This window comes from Mustela erminea, chromosome 19 (genome assembly GCF_009829155.1).
Source record: "Mustela erminea isolate mMusErm1 chromosome 19, mMusErm1.Pri, whole genome shotgun sequence".
Taxonomy (NCBI): Eukaryota; Metazoa; Chordata; class Mammalia; order Carnivora; family Mustelidae; genus Mustela; species Mustela erminea.
Window position 1 is genome coordinate 20,820,636 of NC_045632.1, and position 16,564 is coordinate 20,837,199.

Below are 16,564 nucleotides of genomic sequence, written 5' to 3' on the forward strand. Positions count from 1 at the left end.
CTAAAAACTAAAATAAACCTGTTTGATTACTTCCTTAGGTTAAATCTCTAGAGGTGAGAGTGTCAGTGAAAGGGAAAACACATTTCTAGGCTTTTCTGTGAAATTACACTGCAGAAAAACTTGATACAGTTGTTTTCAAAATGGCACAACATATTTATTTTTTTATGTGACAACATACAGAGTTCCTTTGAAAGTGCTTGCTAGAAAGGGGGGAAATGCGCTATTACATACAAAGAGAGAAAGGGAGACCAACTGGCTCAGGAGAGCAGGCCGTGGAGAAACGCAGCTTACACGTCACCATGACCAAAGTCCAAAGGGTTACAAAACAGGAAAAGCCAATATGAACAGACTCCACTTCATTTGTGCATGAGGATTTCTGAGGCACCCAGAGCTCTGTTACCATTATTTAGTATTATATATATGACTGACTGACACACACACACACACACACACACACACACACACACACACACATTCTTTCCTCTGCTCTATCTACTTGCTTTCCTCCCTGTATTTTACCGTCATATCCTCCCCCAACACGCCATCCAAATTCTACTCTTCTCATTTGTGGCCCAGCTCAAGTCTCCCACCTTTGTGAAACCTTTCTAGCCTACAAAGAACCTTCTTTGACTTCTAGTGCTTCTTAATACTACAGATTAACCTCTCTAGACATATAGACCTTTAACTGTTAGCTGCCCAAATGTTTACTTCCCATCATAGCACACACACGACATCTCCTACAGGTGGCGAGTCTCTGTCGTGCCTCTCCAGTCCCTGGGAAGAGGGGCAAGGAATACTTGCTGTCAGTCTTTCCTGTTTCCTAATTCAGACTCAGCCAGTCTCTAAAGATTGCTGCATCTCTCTCTCTTTTTTTAATAAAGATTTTTATTTATTTATTTGACAGATAGAGATCACAAGTAGGCAGAGAGGCAGGCAGAGAGAGAGGAGGAAGCAGGCTCACTGGTGAGCAGAGAGCCCGATGTGGGACTCGATCCCAGGACCCTGGGATCATGACCTGAGCCAAAGGCAGAGGCTTTAACCCACTGAGTCACCCAGGCGCCCCTGCTGCATCAATTTTGACAAGGAATAAATGTACGCAACTCTTCAATATTACACTATCTTGCCCCCTTAGAATTAGAAATAATATTTTATGATATTGGGAAATACTTAAGTTACTGTTACTTTAGAATAGTAACGATGAAGAACTTTTAAAACATCCACAATACATTAAAAAACATTTCTGCACATGAGAAACACCTTGCCATAAAGTGACAGCAGCACACACGGGTGTCACACACTGTGAGACAAACAACAGCTTCCTTAAAATGGCACCGTCCCATGTGTGGCCTCTGGACAAGCAATAGGGATTCCCATCTCAAGCCTGATAGATGTTATTATGAAAATTTTATGAAGTACCAAAGAAAGGTGTTCTATACCCATTGATTTCCTTGGAGGACAAAGGCAGTACACAGTAAGACATTTTACAAGAGCTAGCTTGTATTTTAAAATTTAAGACAGCTCTGTAAAGGACAACTGATCTAAGACATTTCTGTTTAAGATAAACCCATCTTTTAATGTAGAATAAACAGAATAAAAGTTAAGATGGCCAAACTAGGCTGCACAGGTTACTCCACTTCAATTGACCCCAGTGTATGTACACTGTAACTCAGAAGCAGCTTTGACCTGACTGTTAAGCACATGCACATTCTGAACCCCCCGCCCCACCATGTGACGGAAACCGCTAAAGAGCGCTGCCTTGAACAAGAGAAAAGGGCGCGGCTTACCTTCACGGCTGGCAGCATGTCCAAGGAGTCCAGCGTGAACAGCACTAATGCCTGCATCAGCATCATAAATTGATTAAATTGCCATGTCAGACTAAAGAGAAAAGTTGATATGAAAATGGCAAGAAGTGTCAGCCTCTGTAAAAAGAAAGCCTTCATGTAATTTCCATGTCTCTAGTCGTAAAGAGCCCTGCAGACAAGTTCCCTCAAGGGCAGCCAATATCTCTACAAACCAAACAGAGAGACCATGAACTGCTGCTCTGAAAACCCCTGCATTTGTTATTGAAGCTCTAACTATCCTAAGGTGACACCGGGCACATAAATATGCACGTAAGGTGTGTCTACTCTGCAGCACCTGGGAGCTGAGGATGCGCCAAGTCATATCTCCAGGGCCGTGGCTTAAGGATTCTGACAGTTCTGCAGAAATTGTGTGTGGCTTTGCTGCAACTATTTGAGGACAGGTAACGTAGAGTACGTTTTTAACATCAAAAATGAAAACATTTTCTTTGCAAAGTAGGAAAGAGCTCAGAAAAGGAAAACTTCATTTAACTCAAGTTTAAAAAACTGGTCATGGAGTAAGAATGACTCACACGCGACGGGACACCACGCACATCACATTCTCCGAAGCTTCTTCAACAAAACTGGAGAAATTAAAAAAATATATAAAGTACCATAAAAACTTACCTCAGAGAGAGGCTGTAGGTTTGGTCGCAGAAAATACGTGATTGCCGCTATCTGAATTGCAAAGAATGGCAGAGCCCAATTCTCCCTCAGCGGGATGGTAAACTCGACTCTTGTGGTATCTATTCTGCACAGAGAAAACACAAATGGCCACAGGAATAATTTTTACTGTAATTACCTAAAAAGATTTCCTAGAGTGAAAGACGTAGGGTATTAAACACTTACGATTCTGGTTGTTACTTCTCAGCTGTTATGATTTGTCCTTACCGTCAGCATCCCTGTACCGTCAAGTGGCACTAAGAAAATTTAAGAACACCGTTCACAGGAACACAGCTAGCTAAGGGGTAGAACTGGGCTCCAAGCCATGGCAGGGTGACGCCAAAACCCAGAAATATACACTCATGCCTCACTGCTTTGAACTTTTATTTCCCTCGAAGTTCGTTAGTGCAAATTTGGCGGCGTGTCTCATTCTCCCTCTATTTCTTTGGTGTTTAAATCTGAATCTTAAATTTGTCAGTGGGAATAATTTGTAAAAGCTTCTTGTCCCTCTGGAATGTGAACCACCAGATGGTAAGTATAGCTAAGTTTCCACCTTTGTACACCCAGAACCAAGAAGCATCCCTGCACGGACTAGGCATACAGCACATGTCTTCTCTCTCCTCCTGATAGAACAACAAATTTGACTTTCAATTACCCTTAACAAGAATACTATGTTAAAATGTTAAGAGGTAGCATAACAGTGTTTTCAAGCTGTGTTTGAATTCTGATGGAGAATAATCTGGAGCGTGTGTGTGTGTGTGTATAACGTATGTGTGTGTATGTATATATGTGTATATACACGTATATATATACATGTGTATATACATACACATATACACATACATAACTTAACCTATTAAGCTTTAATTTCCTCATCTCTCTGGAGCACCTGGGTGGCTCAGTGGGTTAAGCTCAGGTCATGATCTCAGGGTCCTGGGACGGAGGCCCTCAGCGGGATCCCTGCTCAGCGAGGAGTCTGTTTCTCCCTTTCCCCTTGCCCCTCCTGCTGTTTACATTTGCTTTCTCTCAAATAAATAAATAAAATCTTATATTAAAAAAAATTCATCATCTCTAAAATGATCATAGTATCTGTCCTGTAGGATGGTTAAAAGAATATAAAGCATTTTGTGAAGTGGTTAACATAAAATAAGCGCTCACTAAGGTTATAAAAAGAAGTAATTTGCTTAGGATTATAAAATAAAATCAATATTAGAACTTGGCGTTGAAGTTTGAAGACTCCTACTGAATATTGGTGTTGCTACTGCAGGTCAAGCAATAATTCATGTATCTTGACTACGTTTTTTTTTTAAAAAATGCTACTTCGGGTGTCTGGGTGGTTCAGTTGGTTAAACGTCTGCCTTTGGCTCAGGTCACAATCCCAGGGTTCTGGGGTCAAGCCCTGTGTTGAGCTCTTTGCTCAGTGGGCAGCCTGCTTCTCCTCCCTCTGCCCTTTCCTCCTCTTGTGCTCTCTCTCTCTCTCAAATAAATCAATAAAATCTTTTTAAAAAATGCTTTCATGGGGCGCCTGGGTGGCTCAGTGGGTTGAGGCCTCTACCTTCGGCTCAGGTCATGGTCTCAGGGTCCTGGGATCAAGCCCCGAGTCAGGTGCTCTGCTCGACAGGGAGCCTGCTTCCCCCTTCTCTCTCTCTGTCTGCCTCTCTGCCTTCTTGTGATCTCTATCTGTCAAAAAAATAAATTTTTAAAAAATCTTAAAAAAAAAAAACCAAAAATAAAAAATGCTTTCATGCTCTGGTATCTAGAATAACAGATATTAACTAAATAATATAAGAACTTGCTTACATTTGTACAGTGCTCAATGCTTTGCTAGTTATAAGCCACTACAACCCTATCAAGATTGATAGTAAAAATACTATTAAACGTCTTTAAGAGAGGAGGTATGTGGCCAGAGAAATAATGATCACACATCCAACTGGTAATAGAACTAGACTTATCACGATGATTCTCTTGACGTGTCATTTAATGTTCTCTTCCTCAGCTGGAAATATATATCTAAGTAGGACTTTCTACCTTGCTAGATAAGACAAGTAAACACCACTAGGGAAACCAAAGAGAAAATACTCCCATACAAACCAGTGTGGCTGAGTAACTTCCTCTGACCTGGAAATCAAGTACCTTTGTTTTCACTTCCATCTTAGGAAGGGAGAAGGGATACTGATTGCAACTTACCTATTGGTGACGTACCAGAATGCTGCTAGAAGCCCTGACAGCCACGTCCCACTAAGGAGCCAGCTGGTTGTGTACAGGGCCGTGACATAGATCGCCTGCAGTCCAAACAAGGTGTAAATATAAAAATAAACTGGCTCTAAATATTTCTGGAAAAAGGAACAATAAAAAATATTTGTTATGGAACCCTCATTAGATTTTCATTGTCACTTAAAAAATATGACGGCTGGCTGGCTCAGTCACTAAGAAGGTGTGACTCTTAACCCAGGGTCAAGAGTTAAAGCCCCACCTTGGATGTGGGGCCTACTTACCCAAACAAACAAACAAACAAACAAAACCAAAAAATATGAGAGTGGAAATTTAATATTCAGCAACTGGATATTAATTACAAGCACTAAGCCTACATCAGTCCTTTCTGGGCAAAAGTGTGCTGGCGGCCTTTCTTTTCATTAGTGGAGTGGGAGAGGGAAGGAAGGCCTGGAGGACTCTGGCTTCATTCTTTAGACAAGCTACACATCTAACTGTGTCCACATGAAGTGGTCACTGTGATTGGCTAATTTCCAATTTTTTAATTTAAAGATAAGGGACAAGTGATTACATGCTTCTCAATGAAAATATCTATCAGCTTCTAGACTGCATGCATGATTATTAGCCAGGGTGCATCTGTATGTAAAAAAAAAAATCTTATAAAAACATATATGAAGAGCAAAGTTCACACCATATCTGGAGAAAATAAGGATTTTTGTTGCTTTCCTACCATGCCAGTGGAAAATCAGAATAACATATGTGAAAGTCGCAACTTAAAAGAGCAGATTTTGACTTTTGTGTGATATCAACAATTCAATGTCACAGAACACAACATACCTGTATTGGTAGGACTCTATATAAAATACTGAGAAAAACTTCTTGGTAAATATTCATTCGTTGAAGAAGGTTAATTGTCCTCATAGACTCAGTTTTGTTATCATATATTAAGCCATGAAAACCTAAGGTTGGTATTTGAAAGATCAGGAAAAAAGAATTACAATTATAAATTATAAATTATTCAAGACTTTTCCTAGATTCTTTAGTGTGTGTGTGTGCTAGAGAATGTGCTAGGTGTTGGGGATGTGATAGTAAACAAAAACCACCATCCCACCCTCAAGCAGCTTGCTGTATATTAGAGGGACATTCACATGTTTACATGAATACAGTTAAACTATAACTTGTGTGAGGACAATAACAACAAAAAAACCCCATACGTTCTTTTACAGAAATTTAGGCCAGGAGGATTTTATACCCTCACTCTTCCCTTCCTGCCATGAGACCTGTAGTACTTCTTTGGGGACTATAAGCAGCCTATGGGTTTGGCCATTGACTTGTTCTGACCAATGCCATGTGAGAGGATGTGACATCTTTTCAGAAAAGATGACACGTGTCTCCACCAGCAATGTGGCTATTTACCTTTGTCATGACAACAGCAGGTTCCAAATAGGGGCGGGATAATAAAAGTAAGAAATAAACCTGTTGTTATAGAGTTCTGTGGCTACACTGAGGTTATTTGCTGCTGTAACCAAGCTAACTGATTCACAGAATGTTCGAAGAGATGGTTCACAGAAGAGAACATGCATACAGTCCCGATACATATGAAACGATGCTCAACCTTGCGCCTACAGAAAGTGCAAATTAGAACTATGCTGAGATACCATTTCTCACCTACCAGCTTGGAAGAAAATTAAGAAGTCTGACAACATCCTCTATTTTATAGTCCTTATGAAATTAACAGATTCAGGTAATGCTCACCGATGGTGCTAACCCATTAGGTGCAAGGCTAACTGAGAACTTATTAACAGACCAGTCTCAACCCTACAAGAGATCGTACCCGTCAAGTGCCCCCACCTCTATCGGACAAATGAATTGTGTTTTCAACAAAAAAAATTACAAGAAAAGAAGATAGAAGGAAATCTATAGATTAAAAGAAACAGAGAGAGGGCTTTGGCTGTCTCAGTCAGTACAGCAAGCAACTCTTGATCTTGGAGTTGGGAGTTCGAGCCCCATGTGGGTGTAGAAATTACTTAAAAATAAAATCTAAAAAAAAAAAGAGAGAGAGACAGAGCAAATGATTGCAATGCTTGGACTTTATCTGAATCTCAAAAACTATATTAAAACTCTGGAAGACAATCATAAAAATGAGGAACACTGACTATATATTTGACAGTAAGAGATCTCCTAATTGTGCTTTAAATGTGATAATAGCAATGTGGTTATATTTAGAAAAGGGGTTGCCATCCTTTACATAAATATACTGGTATGTCTACAAATGCAGAAATATGCTGTCTTGGGAGTTTCTCCAAAATCATTCGGTTTGAAAACGGGGTATAGGGACGCCTGAGTGGCTCAGTTGGTTGAGCAGCTGCCTTCGGCTCAGGTCATGATCCCAGCGTCCTGGGATCGAGTCCCACATCGGGCTCCTTGCTCAGCGGGGAGCCTGCTTCTCCCTCTGCCTCTGCCTGCCATTCTGTCTGCCTGTGCTCGCTCTCTCTCTCTCTGATAAATAAATAAAATCTTAAAAAAAAAAAAAAAAGAAAGAAAACGGGGTATAGAGAGGGGACAGGATAGGTTATAAGTTGGTAACTGTGGAAGCTGGTGAGAGACATACAAAAATGTCCAGAGAATTCTCTACCCTTTTATATGTTTAAAATTTTCTAGAAGGAAGATCTTAACAAACAACTTAGAGGAAATGAAACAGATGAAGCACTGAGATAATAATGGTGATAATTCGAAAGAAAATACCCAAATGAGATTTCTCATCTTTAAGAGCAGAGTTTCTCAACTTTAACACTACTTGTATTTTGACATTTGAGGCTTGGTAATTCCTTGTTGCTGAGACATTGTAGGATGGTTAGCAACATCCCTCCCCTCTGCCCATTCCAGTAGCACAATCGTCCCCAACCCACCCCAGCTGGGATGACCCACAACGCATCTCGATGTTTCGGGTGTCCCCGAGAGAGACAACTGTCCCTCAGTAAGACCCACTGCTTTAGAGGATGCTAAAGAAGCAAATCACAATTTTGAGAACTCACGGACTCACTGTTCTCAGTAGTTATGTTCCATAAAGTTGCAGTGAACACTGAATTAGCAGGGTTATGTTCTTATGAGCCTCTGGTCATGCATTTTCATCAACTGATCAACACATGACCTTGATTTATGTGTTTCTGTTTAAAGACACCTTCTTCAATATATATGAGCGATTCATTAACGCTGAACACATGCCAATAACACTAATGCATGCCTGAACAGAGCTTATCTAACACGCATGTTTTCTCTGTATGCCCTCTTCACGGCCTGCTGCTGTACTTGGGAACTCCAGACAGCACGTTAGCACTATGCCAGGGGCCATTTCAAACCACAGAATCACCAAAAAAAAAAAAAAAACAGAAAAATGCAAAAAGCATGGCCCTAAGTAGACTGTGAAAAGGACACTGCAGAAGGAGAGCTGAAGGGAGACGGCAGTCATCACCTCATTCCACCTCGGCTGGGAACATGCAAGCCAGGTGACTAAGTGTTCTCGCTGCTCTGCACATGCCCGTGAATGCCTGCCAGAGCCCCATAAGTGCGGATTCTGGGGTTACAAAGAGGTTCGAGTAAGTGAATTTGCAAATATGGACTCCATGAATAACAAGGATCATAGGGAAAGAAAATCAACACCTAACCTGCCTTTGTTGTATAAACTGGACCTCAGGGTCATCAAACAGTTGATGAGAAAAAGGCTTCTTAAATAACAGAGTTCCAGCTAACAAACACAAGGGGGAATGCAGAAGGTCACATTTGTAACTACTGAAATGACAGATATAGGCAATAAGCATCAATGGCTGCTAAAACCATTAAGTGAAAGGCTGATGGGTAATAACCTTATTACGGGGGAACCTGGCTATCTACACAGGAACCAACTGACTGATACTTCGGGTGCAAAAAGAAAGACAACCAACATTTCATATTTCCTACTGTGACAGAACCAGAAGTGCAAAACATCGCCCATGAAGGATTCTTGCCAAAAATGTATCCAAATCCAAGCAAAGCCCAGCAAAGGACACGGTGAGTAGGAGAGTTCCCTTCCGGGGCTTCAATGAGTAATAGTGGCTGAGCTCTAAACCACTCACCAAGAGCGAAAATGTAGAAAAATGGTAACTGCAAAATAAAGGACCAAATGGGGACACCGGGGACAAGAAGGACCCCTGTACTTCTTGTCTTCTCACCAAAATGCCTCCTGTTTTTAGACAATATTCCTTTCACTTGCAAAGACCTCTTCCAAAACGACTATGGGAAAAAAAAAAACCCAGGAGCAAAACCAAGAAATTGCAAACAGATGAGTTTTGGGATGGAGTAGAGCTGTGGAGAGGAGAGTTATGTTAGGTATTACAGAACTCCTTCCAGAGCCAAACACTGGTTACTTAAGCAGGGAAAAAGTACACGAGTTTAAGTTAAAAAAAAAAAAAAAAGCACCCAAGTTCTAGAAAGCATTTATAAAATGCTTTAGTGCACAAGTAGGTTTGGCTGAAATACTGCAAAGGAAGGAGGAGATCCCCGTAAAGCTATTAGTTGTAATTACCTTGCATGAGGGTTGGAGCCTGTAGCATTTGCTTGTAGTAGGAGTAATACAGCCCACATTCTGTTCTGAATGAGATTTCTCGCTCCACTTCCTGAAATAAAGTTAGGTCTACTGGGTTTACATGACCTAGTTTTTTGTTTTTTGTTTAAATATCTATTGTTATGGCAGAAACAGGATCCAAAACTACAACTTAAAAGGAAAAAAAAAAAAAACCTTTCAAAATATAGTCTTAAGAAATCTTGGCAAACCAAAACAATCGAAGACTGGTAAATGTTGAAGCTGGGTGGGAGTTACAGGAGTTTATTATATGAGTCTTTCTACTTTTGTGACTGTTTAAAACTTTCCATTAACAAACCATTTTACAAAATAGAGATAACTAGTTCCATTTACACTGACGTGTCACAGTTACCATTTTTCTTTTATTTCACACAAATTAAAACTTTAAAAACACACGACCAATCTTATGGAATACTAGGGAGAATCAAAATAGGCACAGTATAAAAAAACCTCCCAAATGAAAAGAACTATAATTTCATTAGACACCTACCTAAAAGCTAACAATATTATATAATATTAATAACTTCCTATTTATTCTCAGAATGTAAGATAGCCTGAATAAAAAGGGGCAGACCTTTTACATGTGAATTTTAGTTTGCCAAGTGTCACCCTGGTGGAAAGATGCTCATGTAGGCAAATAGATACAATAGTAAACTGCTTTTAAATAAGTATTCAATTTTAGAAGAACTGAAAATTGAAAGTGACAGCTATTAGTCAATTTGGTTGTAAGATGCTTTTATAAAATGTGAAATTTACATCATTAACAAACTCTGGAGGCAACTGGTGGTGAGGATGGGATGGGAAAGACATTCTGGAAAAATCATATTAATATTCTTAGATACTGTATTTCACATACTTACATATATATCTAGCTCGCTCTCTCTCTCTCTCCACCATAATAGTATAAACGAAAGAAAATGGTAATTTGTCGTTACAGACCCTTTTACACCAATGTCTAAGAAGTCAGGTCCTAGAATCTGGCACACATGGTCTAAAGCGTATTTCCATCTCTGTTTTTCCTACCATAGCAGATCCCGATTCCACAAACCCAACCTTAACAGTGGAGGATGCTAAACATGAAACATGGCGTGTTCTAACGGATCAGCTTCTTTGAACACACCTTTGGTTTTCTTCCCCTACCTCCGACGACTTTTCAACTGTAATAAACATTTCATGAAAAGAACCACTCATGCTACTTATCTTCAGGCCTGAAATTATTTCATGTATCTCTTCTACCCTTTAAATATTTCTCCTGTTGTCTGAAAAACTATTATAAATTGATTCATGAATAAAGCATTGAAGAAGTACTCAGTTACTTGAGTACATCCAATTACTGACCTTGAGAAACAAACTTTTTACCCTTGTTCACTCTTTTTTAAAAAACTGGGAGGGAGGGGCAGAGTAGCAAATCTTATATAATGAGCTTCCTTCCATAGAAAACAGGTTCATCTCGGGGAAAGCAAACATGGAAAAAAGGCCCAGTCAGATTCTCAAATTTACTTTCATTAGCACACTTGCTCTATAAAAAGGACAATATACAATGATGGCGCTCTCTTAGCTTTTGCCTTTGCTACTGATTTGTATCTCTTTCACAGCAGTAAAGGCAATTCTTAGCAGTCATATCAACATTCATCTTTAATTTTTGAGAAAAACTGTTCTATTGCTTTTCTGAACAGAAAACTAGACTGGTATCACTTGTTTCTATAATATTCACACTCCTACTTGGTCAAGGAGCCACCGAGGCTGTGAATTAATGTTAACTGAGCAAATGTTAGCTTTTGTTCACGCAAGTAAGGGAAAAACAAAAAACAAAAAACCATTAAGTCTAATTACATTCCTTTTCTTCTCCCCAGCTGCTTCATGTGTTCAGAGTATGGCTGTCTTCAATGGAATATTCTAATGTCAAACCTATATCCCCAAATCAAACTAGAGAGGCAGATCAATCATTTACATGAAGGGGGCTTCATAGCCAACACGGTTCTAAGGATAAAAGAAGACTGACCTTATAAAGATGGGGCGGAAAAAAAGAAAAAAACCCCCACTGCTCACAGTACAAAGGTAGAAAGCTTTTGTGCTCCACCCCTCTCTTTATATATACCCAGAATGTATAAAGAACTGAGGGGGTCCTAATTAGTAAAAAAGCATTCAAACATGATTAATTGGTAATCTTGGCACCAGCTGTATGGAACCAAATGCTAGACTTTATTAGACAGACACTTGCAAGTTTTACATCTGCTTCATGCTAAGAGAACATCTGCTTTACTCATTCAAACACTTTTCCAGTTTTACAGCAATTTATACTTTGCCTGCCGGATTGTGCTAGTGAAAATGTACACCAAGAGAAGCTACCCTCTGAAGAATGCAAAATGAACAAATACTTCATATTTTAATTTGCATCGGTCCCACAGGGAAAGCAATGTCGGGAGAATGAAAGGATCTTTTCTGAAGACAATGACAGAAAGAAATAGAAAGATGAAAGCACTGTATTTTTAAGGAACCGTATAGCTAACACCATTTAAGTAGTAGTTTATATTGTAATTTAACAAAAGTACTCAAAGGAAAAGCATTAAAAAATGCTCATACTTAATCTGCATCCCCTAGAAATACTCAAAATGTAACAACCCCTTTTAGACAAATGACACCAAATCTGCCAAAGGAAACCTCTCGTTAGTTTTTTAAAAATCTCATGAAAGTAACTTTTGTTTACAGAAACTGCACCCAAAATGACGAGGCCGCTGGTAGTGGGGAAGCCAGGGAAAGATGAACTTCATACATGTCATCTGTTTCAGAATTAGATAACAAATCATCTCACCAAGAAATAGTAGCTCACGATAAAGACAGCTGTTCTTGAAGTTTTGCACTGGGAATCATGCCCTTAGCAAATATATTTATGGCACATACATGGTTGATGGTCTGGTTCGATTCCTGTCCATCTGTTGGAATGGAACAATTCCTGCCCTGGAGTTGATGAATGCCTTGATGTGTGATAGCTGCCAAGCAGGGTGTGGGAGGTTAGATGGCTGCTGTGGGGACCAGCACCAGCGGGGCTCGCACAGAAGCCACCACCAAGTCCTCGGGAGCACCTGAAGTCACTGCTTCGCGGACTTGCCCTGGTTAGTCTAAAGAGCCCTTGCTGAGCAGGTGCGTTCATTCAGTGGGAAGATAAGCAAATTCTGTAGTATCAAGCCAATATGACAGTAAGAGTGGAAAATACCAGTCTAAGAAAGGATTGTACAAACTTGGTAAAAATTGAGTGACAGGAGTGCTTTTTTAGCCAAATGAGAATGATCTTTCCTTATCACTCAACATTTATTTGCTGGGGGAAACCAAGGTATAAAACCTCAGTCCTTGATCCCGAGAGGTTTATGTCTCCATGAGGAAAGAATAATGCATTTTTTAAAAAGGAAAATGACAACTCAAGGAAGGGTATCAATTAGAGAGAAGGAAGAGCCTTTTGCCTGAACTATTAACCCAGCCCCCATCACATTCTGTGTTTCTCATCAGTCTCTTTTTTGCTCTATCTTCCTCCTTCATTCATTCATTCATTCAACAAACAGCTACTGACCAACAAGTGACAAGCATTCACCTGCAGAGAAATTCAGCTGGGAACAAAAGGGGACACAAATATCTGTCTTCACAGGATTTTTAATCTAGAGCAGAGGGAAGCATTTCCTTGCTTAGGAAACAAGGACAGTATAAGAAGTAAAGCAGAGAAGGGGGTGGCTAGGGAGGGGCGGTGCTGTGGTCCTGCAGATGCGTGAGGAAGGCCGCACCCGTGAAGGGACAATTGCAGAGATGAGGTGAGGTGGTGAGCCATGTGCAGAAGACCCTGCCAGCCAGGCAGGACAGCCAAATACACCTTGAAGAATAATGAGGAAGGCAGTGTGGTCTGAGTTGGAGGGAGGAAGGAAGGTCGGGGCGGCAGTGCGGAGCGGTCTGAGAGGTGACGTGGGGTCAGACACCCAGTCCTGGCAGGTGACAAGGACTCTAAGCTTGCACTCTGAGCTAGGTGTGTGTGAGGGGAGCTGGGAGGGGGGAGGTCAGGAGGGGAGTGTCAGACATGCTGAGCTGGACTGCGAAGGATTCTGAGTGGGGAGGGGCTGCTGTAATAAATCCAGGTGGGGATAAAGGCTGTGGGAGGTGATTACATTCTAGATAGATACTGTCAAAGGAAACCTGATAGGACTTCCTGAGGCTGTAAGGTGGGACTTGAGAACCAGGACTGTGCGTGTGCGAGGGCAGAAGCCCAAGCCCCTGAGGGAGGAAGCTGCAAATTACAGAGATGGAGATACCAGGAGAAACACGTGAGGGCAGGGACGGTCAGGTGGCTGATGTTGCACCTGTTGAGTCTGAAATGCCCACCGGACATCCAAACTCAGGTGGCCAAGTCAGAAGCTGTACATGCAAGTCTGGAGTTCAGGGGAGAGGTCTGAGCAGGGACAGACGTTTGGGAGCCATCAGCACAGAGATGTATGTAAAGCTATGGATAAGACTGTTCTTAGAAATGAGAGCGGACAGAAAAACAGAGCCAAGTCCTGGGTTCCCTGCCAACAAGAAGTCAGAAGGCTGAGGAGGAGCCTGTCAAGGAGCCAAACGATCAGCTGGAGAGGTAGGAGGAGATCCGGGAGAACCCGTGTCCCAGAGCCAGGAAAACTGCTGAGAGCCCAAGGAAAACGAGGACTGAGACAGGACCACTAAACCGAACAGCCTGGAGGGCCACAGTGGCTTGAACCAGAATCTTTCAAGAGCAGGGCCAAGGCCGAAGCCTGACTGGAGTGGGTTCAAGAGAGACAGCGGGAGGAGAGGAACAGAGACCACGGGCTCACAGACTTGTGGGGGAGGCTGGGTGTGAAGATGAGCAGGAACGGTGGGACAGCAGCTGGAAGAGAAAGTGGGGCTCCAACAGCCTCCCTCACTCCCCGCATGGGAGAAGGCAGGAGAGACCTGACAGCTGGAGAGGGAATCCAGGAGAGGCGAGGGAGAGGGCCTCACACCTGTGTGGGGACAAGTCGGCATCCAGGGACGACATCCGGGCAGAGGCGGGGTGGAAGCATGCGGAAGGTCTCTTCAGCTCACCTCTCCTTTCTCAGTTGGGAACACGCTACCTCCGAACATGCAGGCCGGCATACTGGGTGTTTGCGGCTGAAGGACTCCCTGACCTCCCCCTGTCTCTTGTGAAAGCGGTACCCCTTGTCCCTGGAGGAAAGAACATCCTTATCTCCAGAGATGGAGGGACAGGGCAGGCGTCTGAACCAACAGGCCTTCCTAAGTTCGCCTTGGTTCACTACCCCTATCTCATACCTTTTGGTCCTATTATATCTTTTCCATGACTTCTACTCTTAGTCAAATTGAGCATAAAAATGCTCAGGTTTAACCCTTTCTTCAGGTCTTCATTTCCTTATGAAGGTGCTAGTGTCGCGTAGAACTTGTATTAAGTGAATCTGGCTGCTCTTCTCTTGTTAGTCTGTCTTTTGTCAGTTCAGTGAACAGGACCCCAGCCAGAGTACCTAGGAGGGCAGGGGGCCCCCCTCGACAGTGAAACAGGAAGCAATGCAACAGCTGACAGTCAAGTACTGGGGGAGAAAGGAGGGAAGAAAAAGTTCATCATCCCAGGAGAGCTTGGGGGTGGGGAGTACATGGACAAAGGAAGTGGAAGAGGACTGCCAGGGAACTTTTAAAAAAGGCACATTTGAGGTTTTCCTTCCTTATTAATTTCAATTTGAGAAATTTAAAAAATATTTTGGTATCTCTATATTTAATTTCGGATTCAGTCCCAGCTACTTACTGAGTTTTCCTACCGCTCGTAATAATTTTTCAGATTGGGGCGCCTGCGTGGCTCAGTGGGTTAAAGCCTCTGCCTTCGGCTCCCGTCATGATCCCAGGGTCCTGGGATCGAGCCCTGCATCGGGCTCTCTGCTTGGCAGGGAGCCTGCCCCCCCCCCCCCCTCTGCCTGCCTCTCTGCCTACTTGTGATCTCTGTCTGTCAAATAAATAAATAAAATCTTTAAAAAATTTTTTTCAAGATTATTCTCTTGTGGTTTCCAGGTATATAATGACACAATCTGCAAATAATGTCACCTTCTTCCCACCTGTTGGTATTTTTTATTTCTCATGTTTCTGTTGCTGGCCCCTCCAAAGAAATGTTAAACAGTATGAACAGATCGCTTTGGCTTGGAATATGCTTCTAATGCCATGATGCGACCAGACACACGTGCTGACTTAATTAAAATGAAAAATTTCGTTTCTCAGTTCCTGAACACACTTGGCTAATGGCTAGAGTATTAATTCAGCACGAAGAACTTTTCATTATTATACGAAATATATATCTACTAGATAGCACTGTTCTAGTGTTTCCCTAATGGGTAAGGTCTTAGCATTTGGTCTGAGATGTATGCATGCTATATTAAAAAAAAAATGCATCTATTTTCTTAAGTTTTACTGAGCTAGAATTCGAATACTATATACTTCACCCATTTACAGTATACAATTCAATGGCTTTGACTGTATTCACAAAGTTATACATGCATCCCTAGCATCAATTTTAGACTATTTCACTGCCCCTAAATAGAAACACCAAATCCCTGGCTGTCACTCTGCAAATCCCTCACGCCTTCCTAATCTAATTTCTGTCTCTTTAGATTGGTTATCCTGGACATTTCGTTTTAATGAAATGATACAATACGTGCCTTGTGCCTGATTTCTTTCATTTAGCATGTTTTCAAGGCTCCTCTACTGTATCATTAATTCACTAAAAAATTGCCAAACAATATTCCATTCCATGAATATGCCACATTTTACTTATCCATTCATCCATTAGTGGACATTAGATTTGTGTCCTCTTTTTGGCTATTATGAAAAATGCTGCTATGAATATTCATGTACCAGTTTATGTGGGGACATATTTTCATTTTTCTTGGGTATTTTCTTTGGAGTAGAATTGCTAAGATTGTACAATAACTACGTTTCACTGTCTGAGGGCCTGCCAGACCCTTTACCAAAGCGTTTGCACCATTTTACATTCCCCCCAGCATTGTAGAAGGGTTCCAATTTCTCCACGCCCTTGTCAACACTTATTACATGTCTTCTTATTAGAGCCCTGCTAGTGGATGTGAAGTGTTACCTCATTGTGGCTTTGATTAGAATTTTCCTGACAGGCTAATGATGTTGAGAATCTTTTCATGAGCTTTTTGCCCATTTGTAGATCATCTCTGGAAAAATGTCTATTTCAAGTTCT

At 41.5% G+C, this 16,564-nt stretch overlaps 1 protein-coding gene across 2 annotated transcripts in view; it reads right to left on the reverse strand.

Moving 5' to 3' along the window:
• Positions 1 to 16,564, reverse strand: part of DPY19L3 (dpy-19 like C-mannosyltransferase 3) — a 70,510-nt gene that overhangs the window by 35,161 nt on the left and 18,785 nt on the right. Inside the window, exons 4-8 of one of the 2 annotated variants that reach the window (XM_032326419.1) lie at positions 9,274 to 9,364; positions 5,550 to 5,671; positions 4,689 to 4,834; positions 2,466 to 2,589; positions 1,785 to 1,919 (exon numbers count right to left, since the gene is read on the reverse strand). In XM_032326419.1, coding sequence (XP_032182310.1) covers positions 1,785 to 1,919; positions 2,466 to 2,589; positions 4,689 to 4,834; positions 5,550 to 5,671; positions 9,274 to 9,364 — 618 coding nt within the window. The remainder of the gene's footprint in view (positions 1 to 1,784; positions 1,920 to 2,465; positions 2,590 to 4,688; positions 4,835 to 5,549; positions 5,672 to 9,273; positions 9,365 to 16,564) is intronic. The other variant, XM_032326420.1, reaches the window with a different exon arrangement.